This window comes from Lissotriton vulgaris, chromosome 3_1 (genome assembly GCF_964263255.1).
Source record: "Lissotriton vulgaris chromosome 3_1, aLisVul1.2, whole genome shotgun sequence".
In the NCBI taxonomy this organism is placed as follows: Eukaryota; Metazoa; Chordata; class Amphibia; order Caudata; family Salamandridae; genus Lissotriton; species Lissotriton vulgaris.
Window position 1 is genome coordinate 58,592,414 of NC_141689.1, and position 26,977 is coordinate 58,619,390.

A 26,977-nucleotide genomic window follows, 5' to 3' on the forward strand; every position below is an offset into this window, starting at 1 on the left:
TAAGACATACCTTCATGATGACATGCACATTAGAAAAAATTGATCGAACACAAAATACGAATTGCTAAATCACATGGCTTGCCAAGTAATGACACTCCATGAACCTCATCCACTAGCTGTTGTTGATGGATTGATCTGCTTAAAATCAAAATCTACATTTTTCTTTGTAGGAAAATGCATCGACAATTGCCATATATTATGGGGTTCATGTCCAAAATTTGCCTTCCGCTTTGCACATGTAGTGAAAATATATATACACTATATTTTTATTATAATGGTCTCTTTATTACCAATCAGGCACAGCAGTCTATTTTGTTTCACACCCATCTTAAGATTATACGTGTCTAAGTGCTCGTCTATAAATATAAATATATATTGGTGTGTCTAAGTGCCCTGTACACATTGTGGAATGGAAAAGGCACTTTTATCTTAGAGCGACCAAACAACCTGCTATGATTCTGTAACATAGTTTCCCCTATGCCTAAAACTTGACTTGCCTACAGCACTGTATCTAAAATTGCCCATTGTGCACAGGAATAGTGGGACCCACGTCTGTTCTTCCTTCCTCTTGTGAGTCCTCAGCTCTTCTTTACTGTTCATTCCCCATAGTATACGGATTCTCACGCAACTCTCATTTCTCCTCATTATGTCCGCTTTCTAAGAGGAATTAGCCTCTCTGGATTGTTGTTAGTGCTCCTTCCCACAAAAAAAACAATCATGTATGCAACACAGGCACCCTTGCACCATTGTGTCAAAATGGTGCGAGCTGGGGGGGAAAGAGGTGACTGCACTGTATTGTCTTAAATAATTGACTTGCTGAACAGCAATGCCTGACAAACTACCAAATCTGTGATACTCAAACATCCAGTTATTAAAAATGAAATGAAAACATTGTGAGTCTTTTTATACTGGGTTCACTTTAAAGGTCATTGCTACAACAACCTTTCTTTGAGGAATATACATAGAGATCTCAGAATCATTCTGCCCTGATGACACCTCAGACAATGTTTCTCAGAGCTATTTGCATCAGTGAATATATACTAAAAATCAAGCTTCTTGTTCTGTTTAATTATTTTTATTGGTTTTTCAGAAGTAAAAAAGAAAAGGTTTAAATAGGACAATCATGAGTGTGATCAGGGTGTTTTTACATGAGTTCCTTCGACATAGGGTAGATACACAGCATGCTAGGAGACCATTTGTGAGTTGTCGTCTTGGTGTGACGAGGTTTAAAGCTTTGCATTGGTTTTACAGAAGCAAAAAGGGTCATAGTGTGAATATAAATGTCTGGTTCCAGTCTGTTGTCTAGAAATAATGTTCTCAAGGATGAAATCAGCCAGAAGTGAGGAGTACCTTGTTATTTTTTTTACCATTGTTTTTTTATTAGACCCCAAAATAACTTTGAGCTAGACTCCTGCAAGTCACAACTGTGTCACTCTGCATTTGGACAATCTACTGGATGTACAACTATTCAGATTATGAGCCCTAAAAGCAGTTGTCCTCTCATAGTCTCATACTACCACTAACACCCCCGTAGGGCTTATCAGTTCAAATTGGAAGCAACATTAAAGAAAACAGAGACTAGCAGTCTTGAAATAGAAATACAGTTACGGAAAATTAAGAAAGTCAATGAAGAGAACCAGCAAAAAAAATAATATTGGAATACACAATCTAAAAAGCTGAAATATCTAATTAAACTCACAATATCACAGAAGCATCTTCTCATTGCTTAGCGTTTCCTTGGGATTTCCTCCTGGCATGCCAGACATGCATAGTAAGTGGAGTAATGTTAGGAACACCCTAATGTTCAGGCACAGATAAACAGGAATACTCCCAGAATTGACTGGAGGGTCTCCAAACCACCCCACATTCTCACCAAATGGTCATTCCATGATCAGACAGCAAGTTTCCTAGTTCATTCTTTTGTGATCAGTATTTGACATGCTGATAGTGGTGGAGGAGTCACCATATCACAACATCCACTGTAAATGCCAGACTACAAGCAATGTACACTGCAGGATAATAATATTGAATGTGTAGAGAAAGCAAAAGACTTAAAAGATATCGACAGTGGGAAGCACAAACATTCTGACAGTGAACTAAGAGAAAACTGAAGAAAGCACATTGAAGAATTTGAAATGTATTTTAGTACTGTCGGATTCTTGCAGCAATATATTTTTTTTAACTTATGGGAATTGCAATATTCATTCTACATATACATGTATACATTGTTGTACATAGTATTTTAAAGAGCTGGAAACTTGTATTTGCAAATATGAGATGTGCCTGATAAAAATTAAATATGCTGTTTTCTAAAATCAAAAATAAAGATCAGTTTTAAAAAGAAGATTCAAACAATGTTTCTGGCTATAAATTGCTCCTATGCAGTAGATGTTCTTGTGTTTAAATTGGGTCTGAGCAGAATGATGTAACACTTGGGAAAGAATATACAGCCAAGCAGTCCAGCACTGGAAGCCAAGATAGCAAAGATCTCCACAGCCACCATGTACCTGCCCTTAGAACTGAGGTAGGCTGGGAGGAAGGACACCCACACACTGCAGAACACCAGCATGCTGAATGTGATGAGCTTGGCTTCATTGAATCTATCAGGCAGGTCCCGGGATAGGAAGGCCAGGATAAAGCTCATAAAGGCCAACAGGCCCATGTAACCAATCAGACAGTAGAAGGCAGTGGTAGAGCCCGGGGCACACAACAGGATCATCTTACCAGTTTCGGAATGTGTGTCAGAGTCTGGATGAGGTGGTGAGGTGAGAAGCCATATGGCACAAATTACTACTTCACCCATTGTGCACAAGAGGACCATAGCTGCAGACACCCGGGGTCCTCCCCATCTGCTTAAGCTGCTTCCTGGCTTTGTGGCATTAAAGGCAATGACAACAATGATTGTTTTTGCTAATACACAAGATACAGCAATAGTAAATATAATCCCAAATGCGCCTTGTTGGATCAGACAGGTAGATGAGGTAGGACGTCCAATGAATAGGAGGGAGCAGAGAAAGGCCAACATTAGAGAGACAAGAAGGGTGTAGCTGAGATCTCGGTTATTAGCTTTGACTATTGGTGTGTCCTGGTATCTGAGAAAGATCCCCAACACTCCTGCTGTGACTATGGAGCAACAAATAGAAATGGAGACTAAACTCACACCAAGGCTATCTGTGAATGAAAGGTGGACCACATCCTTCTGCAAGCAGCTCTCCTTCCTCTTATTGGGCCACTGGTCCTCAGAGCATTTCAGGCAGTTTTCCATGTCTAAAAGCAAAAAAGTATGTCTCATTTGTAATAGAAATGGTATCATAACAGTGGTTTGTTATTGATGGGCAAAGTAATGTATAAAGGTAAAGAATTGCAATATCTACAGGGGCTCTTACAGAAAAATCTCTAAGCGACCGTATGATATTCAGTCATAATAGCTTTATTCAACAAATAGTCAAAAAAGCAAGAATACAATACAAAATGTATGACCAAGATGTTAAAACTTTAAAAACTTCCCATTAAGATAAAGGTCCACAAAATATTATACAAGCAACAATGGAACTTTTAAACTCCTCTCGATGTTATGTACATAAATACAAAGGAGACTTTTTACAATAAGATGCAAAATTCCGTGCACAACTCAACTCTTGCCTTACATTTACTACCTTTAGTATTAAAAATAAAAATAAAAGAGGAAACAAAGCTAATTTCATTTAAGCTACCAAAAGATAAAAATTTAGCATATATTCCACATTTATTACAATGCAGCAATCGCTTTTGATCTAATGATCCATGTCCATCCTAAACAGTTAGCTAAAGACATAGCAAGGTGTAACCATGTTTCAGTACGAATTCATCTAAGAGGTAGCTCATGTTTTCGGGTACCCAGAGTTCTACAAATTGGGGCCAACAATATCCGCCGCGGTACTTTATAAGCGGGACACACAAATAACAAGTGGTCCAAAGACTCAAAATTTAGATGGCAAATAGGGCCGGAAGTGGCATCCACTAAATCCAATCTCACAGTAAATGACTTTACAGGTAATGAACTCACTCTAAGTTGGAAATAAGGCTTTCTGTCGTGAGGCTTCATTATGGTGTCCCAATAAGGTTCCAGCTTTTGTACTGGTTTTACATCTAGGAATTGGCCTGTTAGTGTTGAAGGATCACTATTCCTAAAGATGCTATCAGCCACCCATCCCCAGTATCTTTGCTTCAGCTGTGCTTTAGAGGGAAGCAAAGTGTTTTCAGGATTCTCCTATAAGGCAGCCATGCCTATACTTACTAAGATAGATCTGACTTCCTGTAGCCATTTAATTTTCTTATAACATTAGATCTTTTAGGCCCTCAGAAAAAATTGTCTGTTCAAATGTTGACCAAATTCTCCTCCAAAACAACAAAGAGTGTAGTCTGGCACTATCAGCCAAAGTCTTCCTACCTAAATTATAGTAATGACCGTACTGGTGTGCTTTGTGGAAGGTTAGTGATTTTAAATAAAAAACAGTTTTCAACTATTGTTAGTTTTGAAATATTTTTAAATCCCCAGAGCTCTGCCCCATATAATACTGCACTAACCACTTTCACATTATAGATGTTCAAGACTGGGCACCAAAAAAACAGTTTGGTATTTTAACGATTAACAGCGTATCATCTGTGAACACGAGGATGGGGATTTTCACACCTACCAATATAGGAGCATCAGTTGGGGTTGCTTCCAAGAATTTTACAATACCATTGATGAATATAGAAAACAGCGTCGGTGCCATCACACAACCTTGTCTTACCCAGTTTTCCACTCAGAAGGGGGAGATAATCTGCCCCTGGGGGGTGCCCCACCTGATTTTGTGTGGTTTCCCTCATGGAGGCTACTATAAGAGTTAGCAGTACTTGGGGAATCTCCAGATCTTGCATTACTCTCCACAATCTGCTACGGGAGATGAGGTCAAAGGCTGATTTTTTTTTTTTTTTGGAAGACCTTCATTGCGAAGAATACAAGTACACGGCAACATGCCTACAACCCGTTGATAGGGCCGGCCTCAATCAATTTGGCAGCGACAAAGAGAAGCACATAGTCATACATCTATAACAGTACGTAATGGTATTATAAAGGCAGTCTCTCTCCGCTTCCCAGGTGTCACTTGTATTTTACAATAGCATTATACACAGGAATTATGGTCTCATTTTGTGCTTTATACAGTTAACAAGTCAATACCCCAACTTCCCACCACCCCACACCCCATGAGTCAGGTTCCGATAGCTGTACACAGTGCCTTGGGTGTTAGATCTAGCTTCAAACAACAGTCAGCCGTTTAGGACAACAGGGAAACCCATCTCAAATGCTCTTGATTATTGACAACTGCGCACTGAGCATGGCAGCATCACACATCCAACTTGCCCACACGGCCCTACATGTAAGCAGCCAACGATAGTCTGTGAACTGGAGAAATCACAACACGCATCCAGCACTTCTCTGTAGTGGACCATCCCTGCATCGAATTAACCCGAGCCTCCCACCCCCACCTGGGAGCCATCATGCACACTGCTAGTGCTTCCATCTGCATCCAAAGAGAGCATGTACGCCGTATACGAGCCCCAGATATCCCGTGGGCGCGAGCTTGCAGGGAGTCCCTTGTGGTAGCAAACCAGTTGATCCCTGCAGTACGCCATGTCCTGCAGCCACAATCGTACCTCCGGTGCTCGCCTCCCTCCCCAGGCCATAGCCACTCTATGTTTAGCAATCTGTAACGCCAATAGTATCAGTCGTCTCACACTTGCAGGCACTCCAGATGCCATGCCCAACAGGCATAAGCGGATATCCAGCGCAACCTCAACCGACGTCATTGTAGAGAGTGCATCAGTCACAGCGACCCAAAAAGCATACACACGCGCACAGCCCAAGGCCAAATGCACAAAGTACGCCCCATCCGCCTCACACCGAACACACTGAGATGTCTCTCGAAGACCATACCTCATCAGCTGTACTGGGGTGTAGTACCATTGATGCACAAATTTATAGTGTATAAGGTGAAAGTTGCCGTTGGCAACAAAACACCCAGTCATGGAACAACACTCAGCCCATTCATCATCTGTTAGCGGGTCAGGCAAGCACGCATCCCACCTAGCATTTGCCGTCATTGCACCCCCCCCCCCATCCTCCTGCGAGGCTTTATAGAGTCTGGAGAGCAGTTTAACTTTATCCGGCACGGTGTACAGCAACTGCAGTGGACCTAGCGATAATGGTTCCTTCGGATATGTAGGATATAAGGTGTGTATGGCAGCTCGGAGTCGGGCATATATAAATGTGGACATAACCACGTTCGGGGATCGATCCGTCATATCCCGCAGTGAGAGAAAAGAGGCACCTGGATAGAGGTCCCCTACTGTGTTGAGGCCTACCCCCTGAAGGAGCTGTAAAGCCTCAATCTCACTGGAGACCGAGATGTTCGTGTGATACAGCAGTGGCATATCTGGGGCATATAGCGGCAGCCGGTCTGCCCGCCTACCCAGTTCTTGCCAGGCGTTAGCGGTGGAGCGCACTGTGTCTACTTCCCCCTTCTCAAACACAGAGTGTGAATAAACGATCATTGCTTTCAGGGGAATAGGCAGAACCGCAGAGGCTTCAAGCGCCACATGTGGCGTGTACGGCGGGGCTGACAACCAATAAGCAGCAAACTGCGCCTGAGCGCATAGGTAGTATAGCTTCATATCCGGGATGGTGAAGCCCCCCAATGCATATGGTTTAGTCAGCATGTCCCATTTCACTCTTGGTTTCTTACCGGCCCACACTAGCGTTATCAGTAAAGACTGTAATCTAGCAAAAAAATGCGACTTAAGCGGGATAGGAATATTAACAAAAAAATATAAAAACTTCGGCAGTATTACCATTTTAATGAGAGATACTCGGTCAGCAAACGTGAGTGGGAGGCGAATCCAGCGCGCCACCTGATCCTCAAGCTTAGCAATAGCTACACCATAATTAGCACTAATGACTTCCAGACTGTCCCTGTGGATCAAGATTCCAAGGTAGCGTACCGGTTCCTCGGCCCATTCCAAGGAGAATTCCAGTGGGAAGGGAACCGCAGCGTCTGTGAGTGGTAATATAACAGACTTCTCCCAATTGATGGAGAGCCCTGAGTGATGGCCAAACCGAATAAACTTGCGCAGTACGGACTCAAGATACTTCACTGGCTCCCGCACATATAGGACCATATCATCAGCGTACATGGACACCGCCAGAGACCGAAGAGGAAACTTCAGAGCAGCGTCCGCATATCGCTGCCGCAGGACACATGCTAGGGGTTCCATCACAAGAGCGAATAGTAAAGGCGAGAAGGGACAGCCTTGCCTAGTCCCTCGATGCACAGGAAATGGAGCCGAGACATGGCCATTCACCCGAACCCGCGCCTCGGGATTCGTGTATAGTAAAGTCACCAGTGACGTAAAAAAAATGGCACTCCCATACGATGAAGTATCGCTATCATGTAGCGCCATGCGACCGAGTCGAAGGCCTTTGCAGCATCTAGCATGACAGCCACTGCAGCTAGGTCCGGTTTGAGAAGATGTAGCACCGCAAAGAGAGCTCTCAGATTGTGGGTGGTGGATCGGAGGGGAATAAAGCCAGACTGGTCCGGCAAAACCATGTCCGGGAGGAGCAGACGTAATCTGGTTGCCAACACTTTCGCTATAATTTTAACATCAGTGTTCATAAGGGATAATGGCTGATACGATTCGCATTTGTTTGGCGGCTTACCTGGCTTCGGAAGAGCAACTAACAGTGCCTCTCTCATTGTGGCCCGAAATTGTCCCTGTTCCACCGCCTCCTCCAGAACCATCGCCTGATGCGGGAGCAAGAGATCCACATATTCCTTATAAAATTCGGACGGCAACCCATCGGTGCCTGCTGCCTTGCCATTTGGTAAGGAGGCAATTGCATCCCTAAACTCCCCCTCCGTTATATGATGCATGAGGAACTCCTCCTGACCCCTTGAGATCCAGACCAGCGCGATATCTTCGAGATATCGTGCGATCTCATCCTCTCCCGCCGTCTCCCTATACTCATACATGCATTCATAGTATTTGGTAAAACATTTCAGAATGTCAGTTGCATTAGTGACAGTGGAGTGAAGTAGTGTGGCTCACTGGTTAGAGGCGGCAGACCCGAGAGCAGAGGACGGCCCGGGACCAGGGTTCGATTCCCGGCGTGGCAGGTTTCTGGACCAGGGTCGGCGGACTCGATAATTCTCTCGCCTCGGTGCCCACTCTGATCAGCATTCACACTCGGCAACTCTGGGCATTAGCTTGCCTCATCTTCACTAACGGCCCCACCAGACCGCCGGGGATGCCTGGTCTCACCCTGGAGATACCCATTAAGGGACCATCTCTCAGGGAAGCCAGGAAGGGTTTCGCAGCGGTCAAAGCGCCTTGGGACCCTCCGGGTAAGTAGTGCGCTATATAAATGCCTATACATTTACATTTACAGTGGCATCCCTGTCCTCTATCTCCTGCACCGCACAATGCCTAGCCCAAGGTTCCTTAATACGAGCCGCAAAACCCCGCCCTCGCCGTCCCCCCTCACCATAATAGCGTGCTCTTGTTTGTATGGACAGAAATTTTACCTCCTGGTCCGCCAGATCGTTGTACTCAGTTACTTTCACACGAATATCAGCCAGTGAATTCTCCTCCGGGTGTTCTTCTAGCTGCCTTTCCAACATCATCAATTCGCCCTCCAACCTGGTCATCGTGTCTCTCAACGACTTAAGCACACTCGATTGCAAGCCAATACATGCTCCCCTCACCGTCACCTTGAAGGCTTCCCACACCGTGCACATACTGTCCACAGACCCAACATTCTTGTCAAAAAACTCCTCAATAATCATCCTCAGCCGCTCACGCAACACCAAGTCAGTCAGAGAGCCCAGCGGTAGTCTCCAGGTAAAAGGGGCTGGCACATGTGACGGTATTCCTACCTCCATACACACTGGCCCATGATCAGAAAGTGTACGGGGAAGATGCCCAACATCCATTACCCATCCGCTGACATCTCGGGTCACCAACCAATAATCCAGCCTGGACCACGTGTCATGAGCTGATGTGTAACACGTGCCCTCCTTTCGCCCAGGATGTTTCAACTGCCATGCATCCACCATTCCAAGCCCTCCCATGCCATCCAACACCGCGTCAGCTGCTCTCTTTCACACAGAGGGCCTATCCTGTTTCCTGTCCAATACTCCATCCAGAGTGACATTCAAATCTCCCCCACAGATTATAGCCGATGGGGGCAATAGGTAGACCTTGTTCCATAGATTGACATAGAAATCGGGGTCGTCAGCATTGGGGCCATAGACATTTATGAGCGTTACCAGTGTCGTATTTTGACGATGGCTGGGTTAGCGCTTAGCTTTGCTACACGTTTCTTGCTTAAATTGGCTATACATAGAAACGCCATTTTATATGTAGTGGCGGCCATTTTAGATCATGAGCGACCTCGTGGCCAGCGTGCCCTTTAGTCCTTTGTCCGTTCCATTGACCACTCGAGTCTGCCCAGTAACAGGCTATTTTTAGTATTGGTCAGTTTCACACATGCGCAGTTCACACTAACCAGTCACTCCTTAGGAATGTGCCGCAAACTGACCAGTGGGTTTGAAACCCTCCAATGAGCTGGCAGTGTTCCAAAACATGCCCTTATATGTACATAATGTTCTGTAACTTTGTGCCGCTTGTCCGTTTTATTACCTGTAGAATTGTATAAAAGAGGGGGTCACACCGATGTTCGGGGTGATACCTCTTGCATTACCGAAGGGTGCTGTATGAGTGTACCACCACCCCATGGGGTCTTAATAAACTTGTTCTTTGACTTTTACAGTTTCCGTGCCAACAGTTCTTCTAATGTATGTGGGTTATCTTCGGAACATGTAGGCCTTGGGAACCCGATACTACAAATTGGCGACCACGAAGGGACTCATCGGTGACTCGGATGCCCGAAGGAGAGGTCGTGACGAAGGTTTGGACACTCGCCATGGACGCGCGCTGCCACTAAGTGACCCGAGTCTTGGCACCCACAGTGTTTTTTCCTTTCCTTCCGATCTGACCTTCCAGGTGGCGCCGGTCTCCGACTGAGTTTCGATCGTCTGTGTTGCTGGATAAAGTGCTGTTTGGCTGATTCGATTAAAAGACCTTGGCAGTTGGAATCTGGACTTTTGAGACTTTGGGTAAGATTTGTGATCGGTGAGGTAGTCTGCGGACGCTTACTGAAGTTCTATGATTTATGATCGGTAAGGTAGTCCTCGGACACTTGCCGAAATTCTGTGACCTATGACTTTGATTTGAGTTAGCTAACATTTGTGAACTTGTGAATTTGTGAATTTGTGAACTTTGAATCTATATGTGTAGTGCACTTCACATAGGCAGGCATGTAGAGATGTTTCTCTAACGTTGTTTTTTTCCTCTGAGCGGCACATTTGTGTGAAGTACTGTAAGTGACATTTTATACGGTGTCACGCTTTCGTGATACTTTTTGAACATGCCTGTTTTCAGCACGCTTTGAGGGATGTGCTGTCTTGGAAATGGTACCACAATTAGGTTAGCGGAATCACAGCCGGCTCCCCCAGAGGGAACACCAAATCGCGAAATGTACATTAAACATGGCCTTCCCCCTATAATGTACAGTAAACTTTGGCATAAGTATACAAAGTCGGATCCTGAATTGCAATGGCCACTACATGGGTCGTTCTATTTGCAAAAAGTACAGTTTGTGGAGCAATGTCTGTTTCAATGCAGGTCTAGACAAAACATGTTTGATTGTGTGCGAATGTGGGAGAAAGCGGTGCGTGAGCGAATGAAACGTGAAGTTGCCTTGGCGGACAAAGAGCAGCGCAAGGCTGCTCGGGATAAGGCTTTACAGCTTGAGGAAAAAGAGGCTCAGGAGAAAAGAGAGAGGGAGGAACGGGAACGTAAATTACAAACGACGGGTCAATTCCCTATTCGTCGACTGCTTTATCCTGTCCTTAATAATGAAATTGATGATTTTTCATTGCTAGATCGGTCACCGCCTCCGTATGTTTCGCCAACGGCTCCAGCTGAAGATTCGGGTGATGATGGGCAGGATAAGTCGGAAAAGAAGGGCATATCTGCTCTCAGGTTTACCACGGAGAGGTCCGCACATTTACGTAGTTGGGCTCGTAAAGTGAATAAGAATTGTGTTTCTCAGGCTGAGGTGGTTGCGGAGAGGAGTAGGTGGACGGATCATGAATTACTGTATTTTCTGTCTAATTTGGCGGATGAAGTTGTTGCCGCGTATCGTCAACTTTCAGACACGTTTGAACCTAAAGCTGTGTCAGTATGTCGTGAGAATTTGGATAAAGGTTTATTTGATCTTGCAGATGTTGATGGCCTTTTCAAGCAACTGATCCAGCTGCGAGATGAAACAACCGGATTGCGGGAGGAGCGGAAAAGGAAGCAAAAGGAGTCCGAGTCGGAGAATAGCGAGCAGATTAAGGAGTGTTCTCTCCGGGGTTCAGATAAGAATTCTGCATTGCATGTTATGCCTATGCGTGAAGCCGCACCCTTGTATGTTCCACCGAAAGGGGAGGGTACAGATGATGATAGAAGGTCAAAAGATGCGAAGGGGTATTTTGTATATAATTGGGTGTATACGCCTTGGAATAGAGCGGATGTTATGGCACTGAAAAATTCTTTACCTGATCTTCGTACGAATCCGGCAGCATTCTACGAGGGGGTGGAAGGGGCTATTTCATCTTGTGTGATGACTCTGGTTGATATAGATTTGTTCTTTGGGTTAATACTTCCGCCTGATATGTGGAGACAAATTCGTAAGAATAATGATGAAACAGTGCTAGGGGGTACATGGAAAGAGATTAATGAAGCTGACTTAGAAAGGAAACCAGCATGCAAGCCTTGTCAGTTGATTTTAGACCTTCCAGCGGCTATTTTGATTAAATTAAAAACGCTCGTTCCTTCTAAAAAGATTGATTGGACTATGTTAGCTTTGTGCAAACAAAAGCCTGATGAAACGGTTTCAGATTTCTTTACTCGCTTCGAGGAGGCATTCCATGATTATAGTGGTCAATCGTTAACAGACGATACAGGTCTAGAGTGGTCCAGAATTTTCTCTAACCCTTCTGCGTCTTCAGCGGAGACCCTCTCGACTGGGATATTCTGAAGGTATTCGCTTACCTCTTCAGCACTACTGGGGTGTTGGGCGTCATATAGTGTCTGATAAAATTTCCTAAACACTTTCCTAATTTCCTCAGAGTCTGAGTGTAGCCTTCCATTTTCATCCCTGATCTCCCTGACAGTCCCGTCTGCCGCTATCTGTCTAGTGCGCATGGCGAGGACATGTCCGACTTTTTCACTAAACTCGTAGCACCTCTCCCTTCTAATAGTGTAGTATTGGGCTGCCTTATTTGCCAGGTCATCCTCAGCTTCACTATTTGCTTTCATTAGATCTATAATTGATTGTTCAATTGGTTCACCCATTATGACACACTTATTAAGCTGTTCCTCTGCCTCTGAGACGGCCCTCTCTATATCACTATACCTGAGTCGTTCTACTTCCGTTTATAAGAGCTATAGCTGCATGTCTCTCCACGAGCACCCACCTTAAAGGCATCCCATATAACTCCCACCGGGGCGCTCCCTCTATTATTCTTAAAAAACTCACTGATCCATTTAGACATGTGTGATATATAGTCATTGTCCAAAAGGAGCCCTCTTTCAAATGTCCAAACCCTTCTTAATCTTATTCTCCCTTCTGACTTCATCGTTAATATTAGGGGGTTGTGATCGCAAAAAATTTGTGGGAGCCTATCGATTTCTACTCTAGTCATAAGATCGTTAGATATCAAGAAATAATCTAATCGGACACATATACGGTGTGGTGCAGAGTAATATGTAAAGCCTGTTTGATCCGATCTGATTGTCCCCCAGACATCTTGCAGAGTATTATTCTCTAAAAGATCAACCAGAGCTTTATGTACTCTTTTCTTCCTACCTTTATAACTTCTAGTCGAGCCTACCCCCAGCCCCTCTGCCCCATTAATGTTCAAGTCACCACCTATAATAACCTGAGGGGGCCAGGCTGCTAACTAAGAGTCTAAGAACTGTAAGAATTCCTGGGTTGAACCATACACCGCCACCAATGTTGTCCATACTCCCTCTATCAGAACCTCAACCATAGCCCACCTACCCCATTGATCTTCTAATTTTTTCCCGATTACCACGTTTTTACTCCTTGAAAGATTAGCTACCCCTCTGATTTTCATCCCCTGCTTAGACCTTGCTATTAAGTGAAACCCCAACTGATTGAGACAAAACTCTTGGGTACTCATTATATGTGTCTCTTGCAGAAATACGAAATCTACATTCATTTGCCGCAGTCGAGTTCCTATCTTTTGTCTCTTATGGACGTCATTTAAGCTACATACGTTCCACGTTACAAATCTAAGAGACATATCTAGTTTTTAAGGGACTACCGGCTAACTGCTCGCTTTTATTTACCAAACTTCCAGACTCGTTCTTCGCTACATCTATTACACAGATTCCCGTTCTTATATTCACAATCCCTTCAGTTGGGAGCCCATACTCATAATTCCATTTCAAATCGTGTTCTTCATAATCCCAACAGATTCCAATGCCCATGTGCCCTGCCCTTGTTCCCTCCCTCCCCCACCCCAGACAACCCTCCCACAGAAACCCACCCCCCCTACAGGCAAATAGGTCCGAAGGACCTATGTCTGGCCGACGATGCCTACAGGATGCCACGCCCTCCCTCCCCTGATTCTCTTAATCCATAAATGCCACTCATGGTGCTCCCCCCAAGATAATGTTAAACCCCAACCACCAATCTAGAGCTAATGATACCCGTCAAAACGCCAATACATGCCTACCCCTCTCCCTGACCCAGAGAGAGGAATATACAGTCTTAACTCAGGAGCCAAATATTTAAACATACAATAGAGTTCTACTGTTGCATGATATTATTAGTCTCTCTCTTTTTTTTTTTACTGGATCGGGGACCCAGGGGGCAAGATGGCCGCCGAGACGCTGTAGGGGAAAGTCACGCCTGGCTCTCCTCCTGATGGTGGTGTAATCAGTCTATACGGTGAATTTGAATTTAAAACATTTATAGAGCGCAACGTTCACCGTACGGTTTCTTGGCGCTAGTGGAGGGTCCAGCAACTGAGGGCGAAGTGAACCTGTCGTAGGGCAAGGAGGAGCCAGTTTACACGGAGAAGGCCTGTTTGAACAGGAACGTTTTTAGGTCTTTGCGGAAAGAGACATATTGAGTGGCAGAACGAAGGTGATCGGGGAGAGAGTTCCAGAATGTGGGAGCCAAGGTAGAGAAATTGGCTCCATCCCACTTTTTACGTTTGAAACGTGGGATTTGCAGGAGAGACTTGGAAGAGGAACGAAGCTCTCTGATCGGGTCGTATTCATTTATCAGCGAGGAAATGAAGGCGGGGCAGTGCCCTGGCAGGCCTGAAAAACCATACAGCCGGTTTTAAAGAGGGAGCGTTCCTTGACAGGAAGCCAGTGGAGCTCCTTGAGGAGGGGTGTGGAGTGGTGGAAACGTGGGAGACCATAGATCAACCGGGCCGCCTGGTTCTGGACCATCTGGAGCCTCCGCAGGCTGTATGCCGGGATGCCGTTGTATAGGGCACTGGCATAATCCAGCCGCGAGATCACCAGCGCGGCCATGATCAACTTAAGTGCCTGGGGGGAAAAGAAAAGGGAGACGGTGCGGATAGTTCGAAGGGTGAGGAAACAGGAGGAGACTACAGAGCTATTTTGTGAGTGGAGGGTGAGTTGGTTGTTCATTTTGACACCCAGTGTTTTGACTGTAGTTGTAGGAGTGGGGGAGGGACCAAAAGAGGAGGGCCAGAAGAGAGAGTTCCAGGGACTGGAAGAACCACCGGTGAGAACCAACTCGGTTTTATCCGGGTTCAACTTGAGATGGTTGTGGTTCATCCAGTCCCTGATGAAAATCATAATAGACTGGAAGTTTGAGACAGAAAGGTGAGAAGAGGACAGGTCAAAGATGAGCTGGAGGTCATCCGCATAGTTGTACACGGTGACCTCCAGCTGCTGAAGTGCGAAAATAAGAGGGAAGATGTAAAGGTTGAACAGTAAGGGGGAAAGAGAGGAACCCTGGGGAACACCATAGGTGACGTGAAGTGAGGTGGTCGTGAAGTCTCCCAGCCGAACCGCCTGGGTGCGGTCCCTCAGGAAGGAGGATAGCCAGACCAGGGCTGATCCCTCAATTCCAGCCGCCTTGACACGGGACAGTAAGATGGTGTGGTCCACCGTGTCAAAGGCGGCGGAGAGGTCGAGGAGCACCAGCGCCTGGTGTTTGTTGAGATCCATACCCTTCCTGAGGTTGTCTAGGACCGACACCACGACTGATTTGGTCGAGTGCCTGGGGCGGAAGCCGGCCTGGCGGGAAGCCAGACCCCCATTTGCCTCTACGTGGGTGCTGAGTACCGAGGTGACATGGCGCTCAAGCACCTTGCCCAAATAGGGCAGCAGGGAAATGGGGTGGTAGTTGGCTGAGATGGACGGGTCAGCGCAAGGCTTCTTTAGAATGGGCACTATGGTGGCTGATTTGAGCGCGGGGGTCACTACTCTCTGCGTAAGGGAACTATTGAGGAAAGTAATGGGGGGTTCGGGACAAGCGGAGTAAATTTGTTGCAGGATTCGTGCCGGCCACATGTCTGCCGGAGAACCGGATTTTACTTTGGGGAGTATCTCCAAGAATACTTCCTCAATGAGGGGGGGAATGGAGGTAAGTTGGCATTGAACAGTGGGAGGGGAAGGATCAACGAAGGCAGATGAGGGGAGGGGTATGTTGGCCTTAATGGTTGCGATCTTGTCCAGAAAGTAGGTGTTTAGTTGGTCACACAGGGCCTGGGATGGGGGGATTTGGGGTGAGGCTCTGTTGGAAAAAGCTAGGTCGTTCACTATACCGAAAATCTCCCTAGGTATATTTTCGGCTATCGTTATTTTAGTTGAGAAGTAGATGGTTTTGGCGGCTAGGATTGTTTTTTTATATTCGGTAAGTAGTGTGAGATAATGAATTTTTAGTGAGGGGCAGTAATTTTTTCTCCATTGCCTCTCTGCTTGCCGTACGGTCAGTTTTAGCTCTTTTAGATAGTCGTTGAACCACCTGTTGGAGTCCTTGGGTCGTCGAATAGAAATACGACGCATAGGAGCCACTGAGTCACAACCTCCAGCCAGCCAGGTATTAATAGCAATGGCTTGAGAGTCGGATGAAAGACCAGAGAGGGTCGGAATGGAGTTCCGAAGCAGGGAGGTCAAGGAGGGAAGATCAACTCTGTTCCAATTCCGCGCCCAGGTGTTTTTGGCGTGTGGGACCTTGTATACAGGGTTGAGATAAATGGAGAAAGAGATAAGGGCATGGTCGGACCAGGGGCAGGGAGATACAGACACCGGGGAAACAGGAAGGTTAAGGGACCAAACCTGGTCGAGTATGTGACCGTGAGAATGAGTGGGGACAGATATGTGCGGAACGAAGTTCAAAGAGAGAAGAGATTCGGTGAATTCTTTCGAAGCAGTACACTCAGAAGGGTCCAAGGGCCAGTAGTTAAAATCGCCTAGCACCAAGACCGAGGCGTAGTTGACCACCAGGGTGGCCAGTAGGTCTTGAAATGCAGGTAAGAACAGAGACGAAGGCTTGGGTGGGCGATACATCAGGAGGCATGTAATTGGGGGGGAGAAGGAGAGGGAGCGGACTACAAGGAATTCAGTGGGGGGGATGGAGGGGAGGGAAGGGATTGAAAATTCAATTCAGACCGAACAATTAATGCCACACCACCGCCTACCCTACCCGCCGGGCGATCGGCGCGCAAGGCAACGTAGGAAGGGGGAAGGGTAGCCAAAAGAGCGGGAAGGGAAGAATCACAGAACCAGGTTTCGGTCAAGAGCAGTAAGTCAGGCTTCTCGGAGTCGAGCAGGACAAACAGCTCATGATGGTGTTTGACCGCTGACCTGGTGTTGAGCAAAAAGTCGGATAATGAAGGAGTAGGGGGGGGGGTCAGGCGTGGAAGAGCAAAGCGGCGGCGAGGCCGTCAGAGGCGGCGGTGATGTTGAAGTAGAGGAAGGGGCAAGCCCTAATGAGGCAATGTGCCTACGGACGGATTCTGAGAGTGGCCAGTGGCCTTGGAGGGTGGTGATCTCCTCAGAAGAGTACGATGTAAAATTGGCATGGAGTCGTGCCCCTAGCCCCGTCCGGCCGCGGACGGGCGCAGATGGGCTTGCCTTAGGCGCGCCTTCGGCGCGCAAACGGCGCGCCCGCTGCGCACGTCCGCTGCGCGTTCTGAAGTTGCACATTGAAATAGGAGGCCTCAAGGGCGGGAAGGGGGCGTGGCCTACAGGTGGGCGTGGCCAGCGGCGATGGAAGCCGGTACAAGGGGGTCATGTGAGCGCTAGGTCCGCTACACGGCGCCCTCAAAGTGCAAAGTGCCTTAAAAGAGTAAATAAAGTTTTAAAATCACACAAATCACTTTTTCAATGCAGCTACTCACGGCTTTTCGCCTCAGGAGACTGGAACCAACTGAGCGCTAGCGTTTCAGTGCTTAAGAAGGGCGGGAAGGGGGCATGGCCTACAGGTGGGCGTGGCCAGCGGCAATGGAAGCCGGTACAAGGGGGTCACGTGAGCGCTAGGTCCGCTACACGGCGCCCTCAAAGTGCAAAGTGCTTTAAAAGAGTAAATAAAGTGCTCACCCCTTGGCTTACTTTTGCATTATATAAATCTTTTCAGCCCCGTCTACCATAGTCAGCGCTCTAATGGATTACAGACTAAACTGAGCCGAGCCGACATCAGGACAATACCGGAGAGTATTGGAGAAAATTACAGAAGAGTTGACAGCTGCTGGGCACTGGCTGTCGAACGTGATGTTTGGAGTGTCCACCTTTTGGCCTGGCCTGCACAAGTAGAGGAATCTACTCAGACAAAGGAAAAGACCCTATTCAAGATCATCTCCTCCTTTGTAGCACGGTCTCTCCGGTCTGGACGGGTTCATTGGAGGAATCTGTCAAGGGCAATGGCTCCTAAACTCCTACGGTCCCTTAAAAAAACTCGCGATCGAGATGGATGGGGTAATGGAGAGGAGGAAGTACCTACAGACGATCCTGGAGCCCCAGCCGCATCGTGTGTTCCCCGTTCCAACACTGGTATCCCTGTGCGGAGAGAAGCAGCGTGGTACACTCACAGAAGCGGCTGAACCAACTGGAGTAGCTGAGGGAGTGAACCCCGTGGTGGAGGTTGACAATCAAAATGAAGTTACAGAGCCCTCGGGATTACCAGGCTTTTCTGCAGTCACGGTAGGGGGCGGGGCCGAGCAATTAAAGGGGAAAGAAGCATTTAGCAATGAATTCAAAGTTAAAGAGACAGATGTACCCTCTGAACTAGCCAGTGCCTGTGCTAACATAGATGTGAGTGACCAGAATGGGGATTCCAATGAAAGAACAATGCCAGAACTGATTCAAGAGAACGTAGTTGATGAAGAAACACCCTCAGATTTAGTGAAACCAGGGGTCAAGAATCTTACAAATGAAAATATAAACGCAAATTATAAAACTGGCAAGAAAGTACCAACTGTCTCAGGATCTATTCTGGCCTCCCCCAGCGAGGATGTTTTTTTCACAGGCAATGATGAGGCAGATGATGAGGATGAGAGTGAGAATAGTGGCTTGGACCTGGAGTCAGACTCAGACTCAGAATTAGGAACATCAACAGGCTCTACAGTGGATACTGATTCAGAAATTAATGCGTCTGAATCAGTCAGTCAGTCAGTCAAATTAACTTTATTCGATTCGATTACAATCATACAAAGGACATAAAAACAGTATTATATACAAATAAAATAGAATTAAACAGTTTCTTTACAATCGAGTTCATTTGACATAGTATTACAGTAAAAACAGTTTTAAAATCACTAAAAACGGTTTATACACACTGATTTGACAGGTTCTTACATCTTCTTGATCTGACCGCTGCCACTAGAAAGTTTGCCATGGAGAATGTGATGCGTATATTTCCCAGAGATTGTAAATAAAGCATGGCTGGTCTCACCTGGGAGAAACCAGCTTCCCTTAAAACAGGTAGCAGATATTTTTTTTCTTTGTGCAGAGAAGAAATCACAAAACATAATAGCGTGCATCGTGTCTTGAACTGAAAAATTGTCACAAGTGCAAGGTGGTGTTAACTCTGGTTTTATCCAAGAGTTAAAATTGCCCAAATAGAAGTGAATAAGATTGAACCTGAATTTTGTTAACAGAAACCTATGATAAGGGTTTGTGACAAAACATAAATAGGGCTCAATTGCAAGTGAATGAAGTGACAAATAATGCAGTCTGAATCAGATAGTACCTCAATCTCTTCAGATAGCGATACAGAGCCTATTGAGTCAGCGCAGGAGACTGTCCAAAAGGTCCAAAAGGTCACAAAAACAAGACTAAAGACCACTGCCATAGAGATGAATAAAACAGCGTTGAATATCAGAGTAAAGTTAAAAATAATTCTAGGCATAAGAGCCTGGCTAGAACATCTCGGGGAGCTCCTGCTAAGTCAGTTGTAAAGAAATTTGATTGGGATAATACACTGGAGAGCCGTGCACCGTCTATGGGGGGGCCTGAGAACGCAGATACGGGTACTCACAATGCTATCTCTCAGGGGTCTGAGGGGGGTGCCTCTAACTTTGAAGTTCTATTCTCTACATTGAAGCAAATACAAGGTGAGGCTCGCTCTGAGAGTCAAAAGGCGAGCAGGCGAGCCAGACATTCAAATAAAAAAATACAATCTTGTTTGCATAAAGTTAATAAAATGTACGAAGAAATGGTCGGGAGAGTATCTGAGGTGAAAGCCAGAACGGGAAAACTGGAGGATGATTTTGTCAAAATGCAGGATGCTAGGAGAGACCAGGATAAGACGACGGCGGACATGCTCTGGAAACTGGAGGATTTTGAAAACAGACAAAGGCATAATAATGTCAGACTATTTGGGATACAGGAAGGAAAGGAGGGGGGCGATGTTCGGGGGTTTGTTGTTGAGTTACTAAAGGGCGCTTTCCCAGAAATGTCTTCATGGGATTGGGATCATGAGGTACAAAGAGCACACCGATTCCCGTTGACGCGGAAGGAGACACAGGGTAAGCCCCGCGCAATATTATTCTATGTTGGGAACTTCTTATTGCGTGAAGAGATAATCAGTAAGGCAAAACCCCAGGCAAAGCGTACCTATAAGGATGTTGTTTTCTTTGCCCGCCCTGATTTCTGCCACACCACCGTGGAAAGGCGGTGGCGGATGAGGCAGCTTATCACCCCCTTCCAGAATATAGGTTGTGAGGCTTATCTCATGTTTCCAGCACGATTGAAGATTGGTCTGAATGAAAGCTTCAAAGTTTTTTACTCTGAAATCATGGCACAAGAGTACCTCAGCTTTTTGCGCGAAACTAGAGGTCAACATAAGATACATCATAAGGAGTCTGTGGAGCATGACGTGCAAACAGTTGCTATCAGAGACATTTCCCGCAAGAAGTGATTTAAAAAAAAAAAAAAAGGGCTGGCAAGTTTTCAAATAGGTCTTGTCCTTTTAGAGTTAACTCAATGCAATCTAGCGGGTTAGTTCGGGAAGAGAGTCTACGAACTCTGGAGATATCTTCTCTAATTACCGAACGACATCCCCTGACATGGCGGATCCAATAGATTGCTTTATTGGTTAGGGAATCTGCATTTTCTATGCTATTCCTGCTGGTGAATTTGGGGGCCATTGACCATGTACATTGTTGGCGCCTGTGGCAAAATGTATACCTAGCGGTGTAATATTTTGTTGCCTGCTATTATTTAATTAATTCCCTAATCCTGGCATGGCAAGGTGCCTGACTCACATTTATTATAGATCTGATTTTTGATTAGGTGCTTGAGCGGGACACCCTAATGATATTGGCTCTATTTCAAGTCTATTTTCTTCCCCCGTATTATGACAGAGTGGAATGTTATCCTTACTCTGAGAGACCTTTGTTTAGTAGCCGGATAACGTTCCTGATAGTTTACCTGCTTAGGTTGTTCAAGCTGCTTTACCCTGAGTTTGGGAGTTTCTAAATGAACAGGGATCCATTGTGATAAAAGTTGAACCATAGATGTCAATTCTACTAACTTTGTTCATGCCACCTCCGCTTTTAGTTCAAAGATAAGAGAAGGTATTCCCAGAAGATCAATGGTGGAATATGAACTCAACCATGAATTAGATGAAGGGGGTGGCTACAGGATAGCGATGGGGAATTATTAATCTGATCATCCACCCTCTCTTCCTCTGGCAGATCTATGGGGGGCACAAACCTATTAGTACAGGCAACCAATGTTTCCCCAACCTTAGGGTTACCAGTGTTTGCTTCCCCTGAAGCTGCTTTTTCTGGCCCTGTGGCCACACATCCCACGATTTGGGACTCCAGGGTACTTCCCTTCATTCGTTTATGTAACATTGCATGGATTGTTACATGTTGTTCTGAACTAGATTTGTCCATTTGGGAGGAGCCTATGGCTTGTACAATTCTAATAACTTGGGTGGATGTGTCATTTACTAAGATATCCTCGCATTCGCCGAAGGGAAGGGGAGGTGGAGTGGCACTTATCATTAAGAGGCACATCCCGTGCACCATCTTGTCGACGGATGATTTGCCTGGCTGTGAAACCCTTGCCTTCTCTCTGGCCCTATCCCCCCATCAATCTTGTTTGGGGCTTTTGCTTTATAGACCACCCGTTCCTCTTGGCTCCTTCACGGAGGATTTGCTATTGATTATTTCCACACTGAGTCTTAGGGCAAAACATTGCCTAATACTCGGGGACTTTAACATCCACATGGATAAGGGTGAGGATCCTGAAGTGCAAAAATTCTTGGATATGATGTCGTCAGTGGGACTTCATAGGTACCTGCAGTCACCTACTCATGAGAAGGGGCATACTCTAGATCAAATCTTTTCAACCGTTCCGGTGGCCCTTTCCTCCCTTGCCCCAGTACTCTGGTCGGACCATTTCCTAGCGGACTTCACGTTAGTACATCAGCCAGGGGCCGCTCGCATTTCGCAGCGGCTAGCTGCGCGCAGCTCTAGAGCTTTCCACAAAGTCACCCCAGCCATGCTCACCCAGGCTTTAGAAACCCATCCTTGTGCTTTCACGGGTAGTTTGGAGGACGATGTGGTATGTTTTCAGAACTGGCTCACTGCACGTCTGGAAGCCTTGGCACCACCACGCCAGGTTAGATCTGAACTGGCAAGAGCAGCAGCCCCGTGGTTCTCTGCTGCCTTGGCGGCTAAGAGAAGGCATTGCAAGAGGCTGGAGAGAATTTGGAGGAGGCACTATGATACATCCGCTAAGCAGTCCTACAGACTAGCAGTGAAAGAATATCACATGGAGATAGTTTCAGAGAAAAAATCCTTTTTAGCTAAAAGGATCGATGAAGCAGATAGCTCCTGTAAAGAGATCTTTAAGATAGTTAAAGAATTCACATCTCCCTCCTGCTGTTCTCCTGCGTCTGCTTTCTCGGAACCTTGGATCACGGAGCTTGCAGCATTTTTTACTAATAAAATCCGCACTATTCAGTCAGCTTTACAAGGAACTCAAAACATCTCGAGTATGGGCTCAGCGATCGACGGCCCCTCCTACCCTTGGTTATGCCCGACGGCAACGCATATGGGCCCCACCCTGCACTGTTTTCCCCCTTTAGAGCCTCAGGCTTCGCTTGACCTTCTGTCCAGCCTGAAATCTGGATCTCCACTGGACCCTTGTCCCGCCAAGTGTCTTGCGACCCTGGCGCCTGCCATTAACCCGATCATCAATCCTCTCATTAATGCTTCTCTGAATTCGGGCAAAGTCCCCTCCTCCTGGAAACAGGCCCTAGTTCTTCCCCTCATTAAAAAACCGAATGCAGATGCCAAACTGCATTCGAACTACAGGCCAATCTCGCTGCTTCCTGCCATGGCCAAGGTTACTGAAAAATATGTGCACACCACCCTTACCAACTTTTTAGAGGGTAACTCCCTATTACATCAGTCACAGTCTGGTTTTAGGTCCAACCTGAGCACCGAAACCGCTCTTCTTGAGGTTACCGAGGCTGTGAAGGAAACCCTCGACAGGGGTGGAAAGGCCCTGCTTATCATGCTCGATTTGTCGGCGGCCTTCGACACCGTTTCCCACGACCTCCTCCTAACTAGACTCTGGGAGATTGGGATGCGGGGAACGGTGTTCGCATGGTTTCAGTCTTTCTTGGCTGACCGGAGACAAACGATCTGGGCTCCCCCTTTCTCCGCCTTGATGCCGCAGCTTGAAGTTGGGGTCCCGCAGGGCTCCATACTTAGTCCCTCCCTCTTTAATGTCTTCCTTACACCTCTGGCGGCACGGGTGGAGGAGCTAGGGGCCCAGATCATATCCTATGCGGATGATACACAACTCCTGTTCACTTGTGACAGGGGATGTGACTTCGATGGAGCAGCTATTCGGAAGTGTTTGGAGTTTGTGTTTGAATGGTTCGGGAAAAATGGCCTCAAATGCAACTCCGACAAATCCGAAATACTGTTCTTTGGCTGTTCTGCAGACCCAAGATGGAAGCAATGGTGGCCTTCGGCCAGGTTTCCCCCTGCCAGCAATTCGGCCACAGCTAAGAATTTGGGTATGATGGTTGATAACACTCTTTCCTTCAAGGCCCAGGTTGTTGGCTTGACTGGGAAGTGCTTTGCCATCTTAAGGATGTTGCGTAAGTTTTTGCCCTATCTATCGTTTGAGCATAAGAAGATCACAGTGCAAGCACTAATAGGCTCGCGACTAGACTACGCCAACATCCTTTACTTAGGTCTGCCTGAATATCTGTTGACTCGTCTGCAGATAGTTCAAAATTCTGCAGCCAGAGCAATCTTTGGTCTAACTAGAAGAGCCAGGGCCAGCAATCTCCTTGTCTCTCTGCATTGGCTGCCGATTCGTAAGCGCATCTTTTTTAAGACCTTAATTACAGCTTTTAGGGCGCTTCACAATTTCGGCGCAGAATATCTGCAGAGAAGGGTCCATTTCTATCTCCCATCTAGACCTCTGAGATCTGCGGCCCAGGCCAAGGCTATCGTCCCAACAGTGAAGCGTGCTCACTGTGGAGGCCGTTCCTTTAGTTACCTTGCACCCCGTCTCTGGAACACACTGCCTCTGAGTCTGAGGACGTGCACCGATCTCTCTGTTTTTAGGAAGGGACTTAAAACTTATCTTTTTGCCCTGTAATTGCTGTTCTGGTTAATCATGGTGCCGTTATGACGTTATGTTAGTTGCTGGTATTTTGGTGTGATGATCTTTAGCGCCGGGACGCTCTTTGGAGCAGCTGAGCGCTCTACAAAACAAATAGTAACATAACATAACATAACATATTCTGTCTATTGTACAATTATTGCCCAGTGTCTTCTGTTTTAGCATTTTCCTCACCCTTTTCCCCCTACGTTCTCTACTGCTTTCTCCCCCTCCAGGAGCTCCACTATTCCCATCCATTGTTTTCCTTTTCCCTATACTCCAACAGGACGTGGTAAACAGCATATAATGCTATATTATTACATGAGATTAGACTAACAATATAGCAACACTTTTCAGCAAACTCAGCGTAATCGTACAAATGGAGAGGTGCTCTGTCCAAAAATGTCCACCACACGAAAGGGGGGTGGGCCTGCCTCTTCCTGACGATGACGGGCGCAGAGCTTTGTAGCACGAGGTAGGCACCTCCCTCTCACCTGTGAGAGCGGTGACGTGTCGGGAAAAGACTGCGATGCACCCTGGGACTTCGAGTCCCACCAGGGTGAGTGAAGAGGATAGCAAGTGGCCGCAAGAAGTAGAAGGTATAGTAACCTGGGCTGAGGCTCCCGCCAGGGTGTTGTGAGCAGGAGAACTGGCCAACAAAGACCTGCAGTGAAAACACGATGTGTCCACGCCACCACAGGTTTGTTTAGGGGCGTGGGGGGCGATGACCTGGCTAAGCAGAAGCAACAAGGTTGCAGGAAGTCTTTGATTAGCCTAATACTTCAGAAAGCAAGGGCAGGCCAGCAAGCCCTTGGAGACACTCTCAGTTCAAGTGAGATGGCTCCAGTCCTCGTCCTTAGCAGAGCAGAGATCAGCAGGCAGCAGGGAAGCTTTGCATAGAAGCAACCAGTGGCAATTCTTGTAGCACCGCAGTCCTTACTCCTGGCAGAGTTCTTCACAGGTTCTGTAGTGTACTGTCTTGGTAGTGTCAGAGCCCCAGTACTTACCAAAAGGTGACTTCAACGCAAGCCATTGATTTGCACGGTTCACATTTATTCCCAGCCCTGTCTGCTAGACAATCTGTGTGGGGTAATTACCCCTTTGTGTGTGACACAGGACACTGCCTATTCAGCTGCAAGTGTCTGCTGCCTCTTCCCCTTCCTGCCCAGGAAGGCTTTCAGAATGCGAATGAGTTATCTGTCACACCCAGCTTTACTGTGTTTGTGGCAGTCTAGAGGGAATGCAGAAAGTGTGGCTGTTGTCCATCCCAATGTGAATTGGAGACAGGGTGTAAGACACAAGTAAGAGCAGAGAAAATGTGTACTCTCTAAGAATTACATTTCTAAAACAGTAATGTTAAATCCAGCTGCACCAGTAAAGAGGATTCATCATTACCATTCCAAAGATATGAAACGTGATTTAGCTATTTGAATCTAAACAGGAATTACGGCTTAAAAGTGTTTTAAGGAATTCACAATGCTAGCCTACGAGAAGAGTAGACCTCACAATAGCGAGAAACAAATGTGGCTGTTTGTTACTACAAAGACATGTATAACATAAAAGTGCATGTCCTATCTTTTAGTTACACAGCACCCTACTCATAGGGCTGCATAGGGCCTACCTTAGTTTTGACTTATGTGTAATAAAAGGGGAGTTTCATGATTGGCAAGTCAAAGTGGCAATAAACTTCAATCACATGCCTTTCAATGGCAATCCTGAGACAGGTTTAACAGGCTACTTGTGTGAGTGGCACAACCAGTGCAGCAGGCCCGCTAGTAGCATTTAGATTACAGGACCTGAGTTTCTGGCCTACCACTTTACAAGCGACTTATAACTAAACTAAATATGCTAATCAGGTCACCATGTTCAGGGGAGAAGCACTGGCGCTTTAGCATTGGTTAGCAGTGGAAAAGTGCTGAGGGTCCTAAGACCAACAAAATGATACAACAAAAAGTAGAAGTAAGCAGGTAAAACATTTAGGGGAAGAATACTCTAAGATTGACAGGCCCAATGCTCAAGTCCGATTGCCATGTTTCCAAACTTGGTGGCCCACTAGCTTTCCAGTTCAGTGCAAAGTTTCTTTAGTTTGATGATAATGCAAGGTTAATGAATTTACATATCTGGTTGTTCTTTTTAGGGCGCATCATTAAGCACAACAGACACATCAATTTAACTTCAGTCACTTTGGCTATGATTTCAATGATCGTTTCCCAATATTCATGTATTCAATCACATTTCTATCTCATATGATCCTCTGGAGGTTTCCATCAAGGGCATTGGTCATTTGTTGCTGGAAATATATGGGCAGTCCTAGCAGGAGCTAGATATGTTTGGTGCAGATAGTTAAACCATATCTATTCGAAATGTTGTTTCCTAATTACTCTCTTTGACATGCATGAATACTGTATTGATTCTCTCTGTATTAATTCTCTGTCTCGATTCATCTCCCACTTCAAGTTAAGAGCAGTCATTCTAGGATGGTAGGCCGGGATCAGTCCTCTACATAATGTGGTCACTGTAGGTCTGATCTGCCCTTGCATTAGGCCTTGCCAGAGTTTGCAGAGTTATGCTGAGCGGAACTCCTCAAATGATAAAAAAAACTCTGCTGCACTAAACGGAGTGCAGTATGCACTAGTTTGTGGTGATTTTTAGTGCTGGGTGTTTTTCAGTAAAAAAGAGAGCGCTGATTCTT

At 46.2% G+C, this 26,977-nt stretch overlaps 1 protein-coding gene across 2 annotated transcripts in view; it reads right to left on the minus strand.

The window, feature by feature from the left end:
* Positions 1-1,086: 1,086 nt before the first annotated feature.
* The window catches only part of LOC147725943 (vomeronasal type-2 receptor 26-like), a 38,510-nt gene continuing 12,619 nt past the window's right edge, over positions 1,087-26,977 (minus strand). For both annotated transcript variants that reach the window (XM_086960069.1, XM_086960068.1), the window contains one exon: positions 1,087-3,267. In XM_086960069.1, coding sequence (XP_086816195.1) covers positions 2,378-3,265 — 888 coding nt within the window. In that variant the 5' untranslated portion in view covers positions 3,266-3,267 and the 3' untranslated portion in view covers positions 1,087-2,377. The remainder of the gene's footprint in view (positions 3,268-26,977) is intronic.